The 16,414-nt window shown below is 40.5% G+C and overlaps 1 protein-coding gene across 1 annotated transcript in view; it reads right to left on the bottom strand.

Annotated features, from left to right (window-relative positions):
* Window positions 1-2,517: 2,517 nt before the first annotated feature.
* Window positions 2,518-16,414, bottom strand: part of LOC119793443 (C-Jun-amino-terminal kinase-interacting protein 1-like) — a 37,439-nt gene continuing 23,542 nt past the window's right edge. Inside the window, exons 5-12 of the mRNA XM_038300665.1 lie at window positions 12,974-13,255; window positions 10,047-10,122; window positions 9,358-9,524; window positions 7,936-8,039; window positions 6,330-6,440; window positions 4,335-4,405; window positions 4,094-4,192; window positions 2,518-3,892 (exon numbers count right to left, since the gene is read on the bottom strand). Of these exons, the coding sequence (XP_038156593.1) occupies window positions 3,820-3,892; window positions 4,094-4,192; window positions 4,335-4,405; window positions 6,330-6,440; window positions 7,936-8,039; window positions 9,358-9,524; window positions 10,047-10,122; window positions 12,974-13,255 (983 nt within the window). The 3' untranslated portion in view covers window positions 2,518-3,819. The remainder of the gene's footprint in view (window positions 3,893-4,093; window positions 4,193-4,334; window positions 4,406-6,329; window positions 6,441-7,935; window positions 8,040-9,357; window positions 9,525-10,046; window positions 10,123-12,973; window positions 13,256-16,414) is intronic.

A 16,414-nucleotide genomic window follows, 5' to 3' on the forward strand; every position in this document is an offset into this window, starting at 1 on the left:
TTTTCTTTGGATTTGGCTCCGGATTTGAGCAGATAAAGCAGAACAAACATCGTCTTAAAGTGATGAAAGGACGACTGAACAGCATCTCTCTCTCGCTCACACACACAGATTGCACAGCAGTGTTTCGGGCTCGACTCTTTTCCCGCCCGTCAACGTTTTCAGTTACATTTGGAAGAAAAATTAAAGCAAAAAATGAGGCATCTTCCCCTTTAAAACATCAGATTGTCTGCTCTAAATGTCTGAAAATGCAGGTTTGGTGCTTCTGGAAACTAGCAGGTCCAGGTTGTGTGATCAGATGAAGGCCTCTGTTACCATGGAGCTCATGAAGTCTGACAATCCCTCCTGAGCTTCTTCTGGAGAAACTATTATTTAAGTTAAGAATCTGTTTCATTCTTTAAAAAAAACCAGGAGCATAGATGTTTGATGGAGATCTTCGTTGCACCTGAACATCCTGACACAAACCTCACTGTTACATTTGGATTGGAAACCATATACAGCTCTGTTACCCGAGACAAAACATCATGATGTCATCATGCTTTTTCTTTAAGCAGCCGATCTGAATCGGTTCAGTTAATTTATTTTTTTTTTTTCTTTCATATATTTTGCTTTCTAGGAGTTATTAATTCCAGCTTTTGCTTCACTAAAACTGTTTAAGGAGATAATTTAAACTCCAGCTGTGGTTCATAAGAAGAATCATAGCTGAGAAACATCTGAGCTCCACTGATTGGTCAAGAACATCTCTGATGGTGCAGCCACGCTCCAAATGTTTCTGCGGCAGCATCAAAGTTCTCCAAGCTGATCTCTCCCTCTGATCACTTTGGACATCTGGAGAAGAGAAACAGCATGAGTCCTGCATGGTGCAACAAGGTTGCAGTGGAGATGGATCAGAAAGTCCTTCAAGAGCAGTTTCTTCCAGCATTCAGGGAGAAGAGGGTGAGGATCTGCAGATTGTCCATCATGATGGAAAGGTAAGATCAACCTAACTCCCATACCAGATCAACGAGGTGTTGGACATTTGGTCAGATAACCGACCAGATCAGAACCTCTGCTTGGTTTTTAAAAAACCAGGGGGAGAAAACAACAGACTGAGATCAACCCCAAGCTGTATGTAAGAAGACAAGAACAAGAAGAGAAGAAAATATTTATTCATCCCGAGCAGAGCTCTGATGAATCTGATTTTTATGGTTATGATCCAAAGTTTCAGCTCTTCACAAGTACTTCTGATTCAAATCCTTCCGGCAAATTAACCAGCTTTAAGTGGTGCCCTCCCTCGCTGTCCTGTCGATTGCCAGGTCCACTAATACTAATCCTTTTAAGGCTAGGCTTAAAACTTTCCTTTTTGATAAAGCTTAGAGTTAGAGTGGCTCAGGTTTTCCTGAGTTATCTCTATAGTTATGCTGCTATAGGCTTAGAATGCTGGAGGACATATTGACCCCAATCTCATCCTTCTGCTTCATTCTGTCTCTATTCTCCCACTCTGCAGAATCTGTTAGTTCAATCTCTAACGTTCTGCTCTCTCATAGTAGCTTCGCCTTGTCTGTTCCAGTTGGGCTGTGACTCCATCCTGTTTATAGATGTTGGAGATCTGCCTGTTTTCCAGTGTAGTCCTGTTTCTCTGGAGGTTTCTTCCAGTTAAAAGTGAGTTTTTCCTCTCCACTGTCGCTACAAGCATGCTTAGTGTGAGGGATTGCATTCGAGTCAATAAGTCGATGCAATCAACTGGTTTTCCTTAGATAGAAAACTTCAAATCAATGTGACTGTATGATCTGGTGAACTGTAAAGTGCCTTGAGATGACATGAGTTGTGAATTTGTGCTATAGAAATAAACTGGATTGAATTGAATTAATGGATAGCATTAGTAAACATTTTCCAGAAGATAAGCAGCTTCTTAGCACTGACGCTCTAAAGCTCACTGATTTTCACCATAATTTTGCTTTCTTTTGTTTTTAATCATAGAAAAGGAAACTAGAGAAGAAGAGGGAATTTCTCAGATCTATCATGGAGCCATTAGGATCTGGAAACACCTGAGCTCCGTCTCACCTGACTTCAACCTACTACTCCTATTGGTGCAGAACCGTTTGTGCCCATGTTGGCATGGTAACCAACTGTAAATATTTACATATGGTGGAAAATAATCATTTCTATACTTTTTTTCAGGAAAACTAATACTTTTATTCTGTAATTATTTCTAAAAAATAATTGTTTTTAAACAGCCTTAGCTGTGACCTTCAACTCTAAAACTTCTTTAGGAGGGAAGTGGCGTCCAAACCAGGCCGATTGAATTCCTGTCAATCCCATGAAGAACCTTTCCAACGACATGATGTAGGCGAGAAGATGTCAGAGAAACAGATGTCATATCCACACTGGAAAAAAATCGAAATCTAGACAAGTCATTTTTTCTTAAAATCAGTGCATTTGTTCTTGAATTGAGGAGGTAAGTGAGACACGTTGCCAATTGACATTTAAAATAAGAAAACAAAATTGCGTTGTCTTATTTCAAGTGCATTTTATGCAAATATCTAATTTTAAGAGTAAAAATACTCATTCCATTGGCAAATCATCTCATTTATCTACTCAAATTAAGAGTAAATTCACTTAATTAAAGAAATTTTTGCTCATTTTTAGATAGTTTTTCCAGTGCAGATGTAAAGAACCTCCAGACAGATGAGAAACAGAGTCACTGGCGTCCATCGGCCTGGAAAGTGCTGCAAAGCACTATTTAACGCTTCAGGAGTTCATTGAACCTCAGTGAGGTGCAACAAGGACCAGAGGCGAACCCTTCCCCGAGGGGTCGCCCTACTAAAACTACTCCAAGAGGACTTCAACTCATCAAGAGCCCCAAAACAGGCTAAACCAGCTTGTCCAGAACCAAAATCAGCATGAACATCTGTCTAACATCTGCCAAGAAACATCTGAATGACCCAAAGACGGGAGCGACGGTACTCTGCGCCGCAGGAATGCGTCTCAGATCACAAGAATGACCTGCTGTAAGTGACAGAAACATAACTTCTGCTCCTTACCAGCAGATTCTGACCATCAGTCCATAAAACCTTAGTTACATTGGAGGAGATGTATGAATAATTGAAATAAATAAAATGAAGGGAGTGGCCTAGTCAAAGTCTGGATGCCTTCCACAGGGAGAACCTTTCAGTTTGGCTGAATAAAAGCCACTCTAAAATGAAAGATTGTTTCTCGGTGATTTAATAGAGTTAAAGCGTAAAACAATTGTTGTCGCTGCCTTTCGATCATTGAGGGCCTTCAAACTACACCAGCTTTATTTGGGCCTTTGGTATTTTTTCTGTTTATTTGTGATTCTGTCTGGACGCCTCGTCTTCTTCACCCCGGTGTAACCGATGTTTGCAGTTGTTTTAATGCCATCTAGTGGTCTTTGTTGGTATCTCAGCTGTGTTCTTCTGTGAGTTGAACACTTTTAGCCTCTTCCTAGAGGTTGTGTCTCTCTGTTAAAGTGATCATCTGTGGTTCCCATCATCTCTAAATGTTGGATGTCAACGCTCATTTTATTGAATACAATATCTAATTATGGGTACATGTAAATATTTTCTGTTAATAAATGCATGACTATAAAGTGACTGTTGGGGACATTTCGGTGTGTTAAGTTGTTTTGGTTGTGTCCATCATAGAGGGATTCTCCTGGTCACCCGGGCAATTAAAGATGGACCTGGCCGTCTCTTTTGATGCAGCAAACTCAGTAAAAACCCACCATGCAGGCAGGATATGCTGTCCGGGTGTAAGACCAGGCTTACATGCACAGAGTGAGTCTTCAGTTTTGTGGAGGAGCCAGAGGAGGAAGAGGAGGGTTCATTCAATGAAGATGTCCTCGGTGGGACAGGAATATCCGATGTGCTCCTTGTAGTACTGCTGGAACGCCCTCCTGAGGGAAAAGAACAAAAAACAGACCAGATGAGGTCCAAAGTTTAGTTTTTCCCACAAAGTCTAATTTTTAAACCAGATATTTACTTAAAATGCTTAAAAAGAAACACAAACTTTTGACTGATCTATCTATATATAGATCTATCTATAGATAGACAGGCGGGTATTGAAATATGACAAAAGGGAGCAGATATTTACTCACCGGACCGACTCTGCCAGAGGATGTAGGGAGGTGTCTGACATCAGGACGTGGCAGGCGAAGCGCTGCTGGTCAGGATGTTTGGTGATGAATCCAAAGTACCTGCAACAGAACCAAGATATGAAAATGTTCTGCTGGTTCAAACGTCTGCAGGAAGGAGAACTTTCAGTGACTCCAAAACCCTCAACAGAACTCTGAGAGCGGTTCTACATAGAAATGATTCAAGTAGATTTTGTCGACATACCTGCTGTGTTTGGGATGGCAGCCACAGAATGAGATGTTCTTCAACTGGAAGAAATGGAAACACTGGTCTCCCTGACATGGAGACACAGACAGGTCAACTAGTAGAAAACTTAGCATGAGTCTTCAGTGGTGTTCCTCAAGTCTCTATGCTGGGGACCCTTTTTTAATCTGTTTCTGCTGCACTAATTTACTCACATAACTTCACAAATGTAAACTTAAAGTTCAACTTTTGATTGTGATGTTCTCAATCTAGAAAAAATGGAAACAATGTTGTTCCTGACAGAAACAGACAAAATAAGTCCTGCTCCTCTGATGGGACCTCAGTCTATCTGTTCTATGCTGGGGATACCTTTTGCCCTCTGCTGCTCTAATAATCCTTTATTCTGATGTAAAGAAAATACATGGCTATATTACACACTGGATTTCTTTTATTTTGATATCAACAGATGGAATCAGGCTGTTAGAGAATGAGATGTTCTTCCACGTAATAAAACAGAAACGGGTCTCCTGACAGACACTTGGTGTCAAACACAGATTTAATGCAGTGAATCCTGTAATAGAAATTCTTCATGAAGTTCCTCAAGTCTCTATTAATGGGATCATTTTTTATGTTTTTAAAAACAAAAATGTAGAATTTAGTTAATTAATTAGCATTTCCATGTATTTATAGCAACCAGAAAATGGCATTTTTAACAGGATTTATTTTTCGCTGGTATTCCTGAAGGCTCTATGTTGGGAGGCCTGCTTTCCAATTCAATTCATTTCAGTTTATCTCTATAGCTCCAAGTCACAACATGTCCTCTCAGGTCCCTTTACAAAGACAATTCAACCAGATCATACAGTCAGATTGATTTGACGTTTTCGATCTAAGGAAAACCAGTTGATTGCATCGACTCATTGACTCTTCAGCAATCCCTCACACTAAGCATGCTTGTAGCGACAATGGAGAGGAAAAACTCCCTTTTAACAAGAAGAAACCTCCAGGAAAACCAGGCTCGGTGTGAGCGGCCGTCTGCTGAGGCCGACTGGAGTTCAAGGAGACAGAAGCTGACTTGATGCTGCAATAATCTAGCCTGACGTAGTCCTACTCAGTTCTAGTCAGAATATGAGTCTGATGCTGCTCCATAGAGCTGTGATTATGGGGCGTGTTTCGAACGAACCAGGAAAAAAAATGCCTCTAAACTTAATTGGATAGATCTACAACCAATAAGAGCAACGGAGTGCGTGACGTATGTTAAGCGATGTATAGTTGTTGTCAACAAAAATCAAAGCGTTTCTCTGTTCCTCTTTTAAAATTAATTTGCTGTCGATATTTTCTAGAACAGACCTAATAGCAGAATCTACTCACCTAAACTCTCCAGCGGCAGCCATTGTTGTTGTCACCCAAGCACGCTTTGGTCACATGGTTGATTACGTTACTCTTGATCATCTGTCCATCATCGTATAAAGCCCGCCCTGACAATTTGATTGGCCCGCCAGATATTGTGCGAGCATACTCACGCTACTATTGAGCAATGCCAGACCGAACTTCCCGACCTCAACCGTTGTGGGCGGGACTAATTTCGGAATGGCACCCAGGCTAGCAATAATCTGCTCTCAGTGTTTGTTTGGGTTTATTTGTTTTTAATATTATTTCAAAAGGAAAAGTATGAGATTTTTTTTCTTTTGCCCATAGATTAATTTCAACATTCAGAGAATACGATGTTCTCCTGGCAAGAAAAACACAGAGATTTGATCCCTGGTTGTTGAAATTAACATTCCTCTTAACTGTTTTTTCTTGCAGCTTTATGCCAGTACGCCTTATTCTCTGCTGCAATATTTTGCCTCCATGAAACTGGTTTGTTAAATAGAGACACGATGGTTTTAAAACTCTCCACAGATTGATATTTGCTTTCTTTTTGAGCTATTTGTAGACTCTTAACTGCCACTGGGAGGCGCTGTACAGCTATATGTGATGTTTCCAGAAGATGGACAAAAGCTCAGATCTTGGACATACCCTGTGAGCAGAGTGGCACTGGTCCTGAACGATCATCTTCACGCCCTTCACGCTGACCTCCAGCACGCAGGCCGACGGCGGCTGACCCGCTGACCGTCTGTTGCACGCTACCTGTGAGAAAACACATAATCAGTTTATCAGAACAAACGAACAACATGATCTTTGATGTAATGTAAATGTAATTTAAATCCCTTTCTCGTCCAACAATGGGGAAATTCACTCACTGCAATTTGACCAATCAGCTTGGGGAGCAGTGGGCTGCCACTGTGCGGCGCACCGAGGAGCAGTGTGGGGTTAAAGGAGTCATAGAATGATTCTATAGGGTAGGGTGTAACATTGGTTGGGCTGAAAATGGCATATTTGCTGTTCTATGAGCCCTAATGCAGCCTAGTTAAAAGCCCTAGAATGAAACAACAGGTTTTCTTCCTTTTATGGTTTGATCATGAATATTTAGATGAGCTGTGTGCTGATTGGTTGGTTTACAACGAGCAAAGCTGCTGAGCAAAGACGCATCATAGCAACAAGCACTCACTCATTGAAACATCGAAATTGTTGATATGGTAGGATGACAAGACGTCCTCTTTTTTCCGGACATGTCCTAATGTCCAGGGGGAATTAAAAAATCGTACGGGATTTTGGTCGACTACAGCGCAACTTTTTTACTGGAGGATTCCACCTATTTGACAGGATGCACAGCTTTGAGTGGTAACTAACTGACTGTCAGAGAGTAAACCGAAACTTATTACTTATCATTTTTCTGCCTAATCCAATCAGTGCGTTCTTTAAAACCAGTCACCTTGAATGCTCGTTGAACAGAGCATCGCTTTGGACAGATACGTACAGGTTTCACAAAGAACCTCCTCCCCACACCCCAGAAGTAGTTTTAATCCGCACATGGTGCACGAATTATTGTATTGCCTGTATGCTCTCATTCCCATTAAAAAAACACCACCTCGCATAGTCTAAAATCCGGGATAATTTATCCAACTCGCTGGCATTGGGGAACAAGATCTATATCAAGGAGACTCCCGGAACTTCCGGGAGACTTGGGATGTCTATTACCAGCCCCCCTGCTCTGGCTGAGAGCGGGCGGCTCATGGCTCTCTGCTGAGGTCCGGTCCAGTCAGCCATTAGTGGGCTGGTCTGAACGCCAGAACCAAATAAGGCAACATTGACGTCAATTTGGTGCTTCGTTTGGATTCGCCCGTTTTATTTTGGAAGTTTAGAATTGTGAGATTTGCAGAGAAAGGAGGTGTGGATAGGGTTTGAACTTCTCTGTACGTCCATTTCAATAACTATCGTTATTCATCCCTGACAATGTGAACTCGGTTTTGCATTCCTTGACCCCTTTAAGGGTCTTGCTCAGGAACCCAGAGTGCAGGCTGTGGGGATCAAACCGGACTTGCAACCTTCTCAGGGCACAAGAGCGCTGCTCTAACCACTAAGCCAGCACTCCCCACTATCACAGCGCTTTTTAATTCTTCAGTTTAGCCCTAAATGAGGATGTTTTTCTTCAGGGTTTATCGGAGAAGCCAAAGACTGGAGGACCTGTTGAAGGTTGTGAACCCGTCCATTTTTCTTGCAATTGATCACAGGGTTTTTGTACCTTCTGCATTGCTGAACACAGGACATCATTTCCCATGTGGAAGGGAACTTGAACCGAGCCCAGAAACCGGACCACGAATGGCTCCGTCCAGCCGTCATTCCGGGCTGAAAGAAAATCAGACCAAGAAACAAATTAAAAGACCAGAAGCTGAAAAAGAAAAGTAAATCCACACTTGATGCTCCCTCTGCTGGACTTTTTCTGTATCACCAAGCTCAGCTTAGCTGAAAATCAGATTGATTGCCTGAAATCTACCCTAAAGAACAGACGTCCTGGTTCCTGGAACCATGGAAAGGGATGGGATATGTCCATGGCTCTACTGGTTCCATCGACTATGGATTGACACAGCAAAACTTCAGACATCCAAACTGTGCAGTGGTGTTAACACTGCTCCCGCACAGCGTCATAGACAGTCTCTCATCATCTACTTCTTTTTCCGGTCTTTTTCAGTCTAGTTTTCAAAATTTCCAGCTTTTTAACAACTTTCAATATTTGCTTCTTTGACCTGTTGAGGTTCAGCTTCACTTGAAAAACGATCTAGAAATACGTAAAAAATTCTTAAATTAAGTGCCTTTACCCTTAATTTGAGTAGATAAATTAGATAGTTTGCCAATGGAATGAGTATTTTAATCTTAAAATAAGATAATTAGATAATATGTACTTAAAATAAGACAATGCAATTGTGTTTTCATATCTTAAGTGTAAATTGTCTTGCTCCATTGGCAAAATGTCTCTTTTACATCCTCAATCAAAGAACAAATGCACTTATTATAAGAAACACTAACTTGTCTAGATTTAGTTTTTTTTTCCAGTGTTCTTGGATGTTTTCATCCATTATTTTGAGCTTTAAGGATTAAAATGTGTATTTTCTTTAGCCTTTCAGGTTTCTAAGAGTGGCTAAAAGAAATTGGCATATCTGTAACTTCCTCTTTACATCCCAGGGAGACAGGAAGTCAGGAATTACTTGATAAATCTTCCTAGACAGCAAAGCAGAAAGTATAAATAAAAATAAGTGTTTAAATGACATTTACTTCATATGGACAGATATGTTTTGGGATTAAATACTGCAGCACAGTTAGAAATATTTATTTTCTAAAGTTTTTTAAGTTTCTCAGCTTGAGGCTGAATTAAGTAGTGCTGAAAAAAGAGATCCTTGCTGAATAATGGATTCTTAGGCACAGATCCAATCATACCAAAACTTTATGTATAGATTTGATAAACACGGACAGCAGGGAAGGTGTTCATAAAGAAAGAGTAAAGTCCAAATAAATACGTCGCCTATTAAATCAGGATGAGCCACATTTTTGCAGAGAGTGTTAAAGATGGGTCTAACAGTGGGAGGGTCTAAGGAGTCGATGCATAAAACTCTCAGCAGTTCTGTTCCTGCAGCTTTGCCCTGAAACGCTCTCCTGCGGCGCAGCGTACCATGGCTCCCGTCTTTGGAGACCCTGACAGCGTAGAAGGCCGGGAAGATGCCGGTGGCCCCGGTCCTCATGTTGTAACCCTGGCACCACAGGTCCTCGCTCTGCTTCAGCATCAGAACCGGGTCGTCCGTCTCCAGCTGCAGCTCGTCTGCGTGGCGGGGAACAAACCTGCGGAGAGAACCAATCAGGATGGATGTCTCCCCGGTGTGGTGATGTAATTGTGTCTGGATTCGTTTAGATGTTGTTTTCCAGTGTAGTCCTGTTTCTCTGACTGTGACTAACTGGATATGCTCTCTTCATCCTCTGACATGGGAGCTGGCTCGGAGCTCGTCTGCCTGGCTGTGTGTTTCCGCCTTTTACAGCTGCTTTTTGTATCTCTGCTTCTGTCTCCTTGAACCCCAGTCGGCCTCGGCAGATGGCCGCTCACACTGAGCCTGGTTCTGCTGGAGGTTTCTTCCTGCTAAAAGGGAGTTTTTCCTTTCTACTGTCACTACAAGCATGCTTAGTGTGAAGGATTGCATTCAAGTTAATGAGTCTATGCAATCAACTGGTTTTCCTTAGATAGAAAACTTTGAATCAATGTGACTGTATGATCTGGTTGAACTGTAAAGTGCTTTGTGATGACATGTGTGTGAATTGGCGCTATAGAAATAAACTGGATTGAATTGAATTTTTTCCGTGTGTGCTGACCTGTAAACAGCCCGATGGCTCTGCTGCCTCTCCACTCCATCCAGAAGGCAGGAGAACAAGCCAAAGGAGCCGGCACCTGAAAAACAAACAGCCAACATCACGCTTGGAACCAACAGCTGGTGTTAATGAAGACTGAGCTTCTGAGGGGATGTTCAGGATGCTCCTTGGGACTCTTCATAGAGACTGTGGTACATAAAACGTTAAGGAGGACCTATGGTGCTTATAGAGACTGAGCTACCATGGATATAACTAACCAGGTGCTTTGGTAAAGGTTAGGCTGATTTTAATACTGGGATGGAGGACGGAATTCATACGTTGTTTAAAAATCATTTTCATTGATCTTGAGGGTGTGGAGGCTTTTATTTGGCAGAGCATCATGATCTGCAACATGGAGCAGAAACCCTGAATTCTCCCAAGTGGTGCCCGACTTAACACGAGTGAATAAAGTGAATGTCATTGGTCGTTTATCAAGAGGGCGGGATTGTTGTGGTGGAAGGTTCGCAAGCAAGTTTGGTTGTGGCCGATTTGTTGGAAGCATCTTGGAAACCAGTTAGCAACTTAGTGCTAGCAGGTTCCCAATGGGAAATTCCATTGGGACCAAGTAGCACTAAATTGGTGACTTAGAAACGACGCTGTCAAGGAACGCTATGGACAGAGGAAACATGCAAGAGGAGGAGAGTTTAGTGTCGGAGGTCGTGGAGGAGTCTCCTCCGTCATCCATTTTTTATTTAGAGGAGGAAAGCGGGGACGAAGATGTTGTGGACGAGGACGCCAGGGCGGCAGATGCTTGGTTTGGTGTAGAAGGCTTCCAGCCGTACATGTTTGAGCCCTCGCCTTACAACGTTGCCAGTTCTGTTAGCTCTACGCCTGCCGAAGACACAGACGTCCATCCCCGTGAACACTGGGACGCAACTCAATGGGAAAGGACATGATTCTGTTTTCTTATTTCAGCCATTGCGTATATTAGCTGCGACATATAAATCAAGATGCTATGACTGAAAACATTTGATTGACAGATGGTGGTTGATATATAATTGGACGAAGTTAGGTGTTCAGGCTGACGTAGAACTAACTGGCCTGCATAAAATAAACAGAAATTTTCAAACTTTTGGGACAATATCGTCTGATAAAGAGAACATTTATATACATGTTTGAGCCAGAATGATTTGACATTTAAATATGATTTCCCTACGACTTTAAGGATCCTGTTATTATTACATGTTGATTTACATTGTTTAATATGATTGCTTGCTTAAACTGATGTTGCTGTTGAGTTTTTCCATCATTACTTCTGGTAGTTTTTACCGTTTTAACTGTTATTTATCATGACTGATCTCAGTGTTTAGTGCAGCTGATCTCTGAGTCCAAGGGAAGTCTATCCTTATGGAGACTAATAAAGACACTTTGACTTTAGGACTGGAGTGTATGGGACTTGTTATCTAGCAACAGATACGGGTTGGGAACTCAATAAATGTACTCAGGTAAGAGTAACACTACCTTAACATATTATTCCTTGAGCTAAATAACAAAGTAACGCAGAAACAAGTCAAGTACAGATTAAATGGTAGTTAACAAACGGATGTAATCAGAAAGACCAAAATGTAACGTTTTATCTGAAGTCTGATACTTTTGGGACTAAAAAATTATTGAACACTATGAAATCCCCAGGTAGAAGAAACATTTCCAGAACGTATGAGACCAGTCATCACTGTAACGGATGTATTTACATCAGTACAGCTAACGGTCAGTAGAGCCGCTAAAGAATTAACTCAAGAAACAGCAGCAATACCTTTTAATATTATAAGATAAATATATCTTATAATATTTGTAAAGTAAAAAGCATGATACAGTAAAACTACTTCTAAAATTGAATGTTTGTCAAAACTTAAGTAAATGTAGGTAATTAGTACTGTCCTTAGACGCATTCTTAGGTTTCTTCCTGTTAAAAGAGAGTTTTTCCTCTCCACTGTCGCTACAAGCATGCTTAGTGTGAGGGATTGCATTCGAGTCAATGAGTCAATACAATCAACTGGTTTTCCTTAGATAGAAAACTTTTAATCAATCTGACTGTATGATCTGGTTGAACTGTAAAGTGCCTTGAGATGACATGTGTTGTGAATTGGCGCTATAGAAATAAACTGAATTGAATTTAAATTTAACTCATGTTTCCAGCCATCATTAAAAGATGCGGGATTATTATTATTAATTGTCTGGCTGTGAAGGGCTGCTGCTAACATGCAGCATTTAAAAGCATCATTTCAGGGACATATTATTATTCCTGTCCACTAAGTTTGTGATTTAATATGGATTAAATTCAAAGTATCTTGATCAGATGAACATTTTAAACTGGGAATATTAAACCTTTCAGAGATTTTTTTCATAGTTTTTATGGTGAAAGCCGCTCCCCTTTAAGGGATCACTGCTTTGAAATGTGGGGAGGATAAAAAATATGTCAAGATCTAAATCAGAGGTTCTCAAAGTGGAGGTCAGGACCCACCAAGTGAGAGGTCACTGGGGTATAAAAAGTCCAGAGTACATAATAAAAAAGATGTAACATTTATTTATCTAAAACATGATTCAAATATCAAACATAAAATTGAATTATAGAATGCACAGTTAAATAATTAAATGTCTCATTAAAGCAATAAAATGACACTTTGAAAGAATGAATGATTAAATGCCTTTAAAAACACACTTAGATGGAATTACTTCACTTTCTGTTCATAAACAAACAAAGAGTGAAATGAAGTGATGTGTTTTCAGGGGTCATGTTCTCTATCAACGTTAGTTTCTGGGTGAAATGTTTGGGGGCCCCTGATCTAAGAAGCGCTCTGCATTTATTCCCATTAGCGTGGAACGGTGTGGTGGATATCAGAATTAGAGAGGTGACCGTCTGAGGATAAGGTAGTATCTGCAGGTCAACCCACCTGTGGAGCAGTACGGGCTGCTGCTGCTGGCGGAAAACAGGTTGAGGAACTTCCTGCTTCTCGGACCTCTTCCTCCATTAGACTCCTCTTCTTCTGAAGTCGTGGCCGACGAGACTTTGGACTGTTTGCAGACCCTGGCAACGGCTACGACTTCCCTCCTTCTCTTCACCTCCTCTTCCCTCCTCCTCTTTAAATCCTCCTCCTTCCTTCTCTTGGCCTCTTCTTCTTCTTTTCTTCTCTTCTCCTCCTCTTTCCTTTGTTTCTCCTCCTCTTTCCTTCTCTCTAGGGTCAGAAAACAGGGGAGGTAAATAGAGAGCACACGGTTAGTTTCATTTCTTGGAGGTGTCAGCTCTTTTCTCATTCTCAGCCCGTAGCACAGGTAAGGCTAGTCTGATCGTCCTACAGCTATGAGTTTCAAAGCATCTGATGGAGGTCCAGCAGATCCTGAAGCAGTTTCTTCCCCACAGCTGAACTGTTGAAAAAACATTAAATAAGCTCACAGCGTCTGCATCAAACTGATAACACCAAACCAAAACACTGAACCCTATGAACTTCCATATCAGTGTGTTTTTTGGCACCATGTCTTTTCGCCCGCAGTGTTTACATTTGATCACTGCTGCACTTTAAATAATGGAAATGTCATGAGAGCTGTACAAAATGAAGTTTTGCCCGTACAGGGCTCAATAACTCAGACCCCTCCTCACTTCAGTGACTGCTTATGAGAATGACACAACACCACAAACCATCTGAACGCCAACGGAGACACCAGGGACTGACAGAAAGAGCATGTAGCTCACCAAGCCTCTTGGCTGGAACAATGGCCAACATAAAGATGCTACCCAGCTCAGAAACAGATACAAGACTATGGCTACCTACTGCAGGGTAATCAACAGATGCATGGTGATGTGGAAGTGCCTCCACCTACACATTAAGGCCCACATCAAGCAGAGACTGGAGAAATAATGGGCAATAGAAATAATGTGCAATAGACAAGAGGGCAATAGACAGTGGGGCCTCAATGCAGGCAGAGGATGGCAGGCATTGGAAGCTGCCCCAGCACTTAGTATGGAGAGCCTGATGCGCCACATCCACGAATAAAAATACATGAATATTTTGAAAGATATTCTTATCTTATTTTATTTGAATTAATCTCAAGATTAATTATTTGTTTCATAATAAAGTTTTACTTTTTTAAGCATTTTATTTTGTAGAGCTACTTAACATATTTTTGGCGACTTATTTTTTTTAAGCATTTTTCTATCCAGCCTCTTTTATTTCTTGTTTATATTCAGATGAGGGGGCGGGGTTTTATCTGCCGCTGTACCGTTCCGACCACACGGTTAACAGCGTCTCTGAAGAAGCCTGAGATACCTCTGTTTTCAGACAATTTAAAGTCGTAGGGAAACGGCTGTTCCAACCGTTGCATTTCCGAATTCTCCGAGTGGTGCAGGACTTTACACGAGTGGATAAAGCGAAGGCACAGACGTCCATCCCCGTGAACAATGGGATGGAACTCAATGGTAAGGTAAATGATTCTTATTTCAACCGCTGCTGCGACCAGGGGCGGATTTACTATTAGGCAAAACTAGGCAGCTGCCTAGGTCCCCAAGTTCGTGGGGGGCCCATAAACCTCCTTTTACATGTATGGTTAATACAGGTATTACTAATTTGTGCACAATTATGTGTTTGATACAAATCCTTTCTCTAAAATGCCATGAGAATGCTTGTTATAGTAAGCCCCCCACCCCACCCCCCACAACCCCCACCCCCACCACATTGGATCAGTCTATTTGCTGCACAACTGCAGCAAAGCAGCAAAGCATTTAAATAACAAACAGTGCCAAGAGTACTTTTGCCAGCTTTGCCCTATGCTTAGGGATGCACGATATTGGGATTTTGGCCGATATCCCATATGCCGATATTTTAAAACTCATGTAGCCGATAACCGATATCGATACCGATGTTAAAGCTGGACAAAAACAAGTAGTCATTGAAAATAGCAGTTTTGTTATCCATTTCTGACACTTTGAAAAATAATATACTCAAATATATTTTCATATGCTGATATCAAATAGATTTTTAAAAACGCGGTATCGATCTATTTTACTTTCAAAATCTTGTGAAATTTCATCGTTCTGTTACAAACTCTCGTGATATTTTGCAAATTCTTGTGAGATTTTGTTAGTAAAATAGATCGATACCGCGTCAATATATCAACATATAAAAATATGGCAAAATTTCGTGAATTTTTGGGGGATTTCGTAGCATAACGATGACATATAGCAATATTTCATTAGTAAAAGAGATTGATATGGTGTTTTTAAATGGCAATATATCAGCATATGAAGATATTGGGATATTTTAATGTATCAATATTTTTTCCCTCGTCTTTAGAAGTTTTTAAGTCTGTAAAAAAGAAGTTTTTGAGGAAGAAGTAGTATTTTTTTTTTTTTTTTTTTAGACTTTAGAAACTCACAAAAAAGCTGATTAAATATCGGGTTAAATATCAGTGGGGTGGCCGATGTCCGATATTCAGTTTTAAGGCCGATACAGGCCGATACCGATAGGGGGCCGATTATATCGTGCATCCCTACCTATGCTCTTTTGTCTCTTTATTTAGCAACTTTTGAGACCCCTCTATCACTTCTTTAAAAAAGTGCTTATTTATAAATAATAAAATTTAAGATAAATTCTGTATCTGTATTATGGGTCTGTTTTATGTGTTGTCTTTTCAATTCAGAGGGCCCTATGCATGTCTTTGCCTAGGGCCCCAAATTTCCTAAATCCACCCCTGGCTGCGACATATGAATACAGATGCTATGACCTGAAAATTTTGACTGACAGAAGACCGTTGATATATGATTGGCCGAATTTAGGTGGTCAGGCTGACGAATAACTAACTGGCCTGCAGAAAATAAAAAATAAAAAACAGATTTTAAGACCGAGTTTTTTTTTTTTTATAAACATTTTCTAAATTTTGGGACAATATCATCTGATAAAGAGTACATTTATATACAATTTTAAGCCAGAATGATTTGACATTTAAATATGACTTCCCTACAACTTTAAACTGAAATATGTTAACTAGTTTACAAAATAAAAGCATAAAAAAATTAAATAAATAAATCTTAAAATAAATTAAAACAAAATAGGATACAAATGTCTTTTAAAATATCTATTTAGTGTTACTTTATGGTGATTTGTTCCTATTTAATACATGTATTAATAACTTATCAATATCAGTATTTATTTATTTAATTTTCAAACGCCTCTCCGTACTGGCGGTGTTCCCCTGATCCACTGCCACAGCGGTTCTATTGGTTGATGAAAGCAGGTCTTTGTTTTTGATCCGGTTACGACAGAATCCGTGACCCGTCACATATTGTGACCCAAGGGGCTCACATTTATTTCTCAACAGACTTCTTTAGGTTTAGGTATAAT

The sequence above is a fragment of the Cyprinodon tularosa genome, unplaced genomic scaffold (genome assembly GCF_016077235.1).
Source record: "Cyprinodon tularosa strain WSP-4 unplaced genomic scaffold, ASM1607723v1 ctg452, whole genome shotgun sequence".
Taxonomy (NCBI): Eukaryota; Metazoa; Chordata; class Actinopteri; order Cyprinodontiformes; family Cyprinodontidae; genus Cyprinodon; species Cyprinodon tularosa.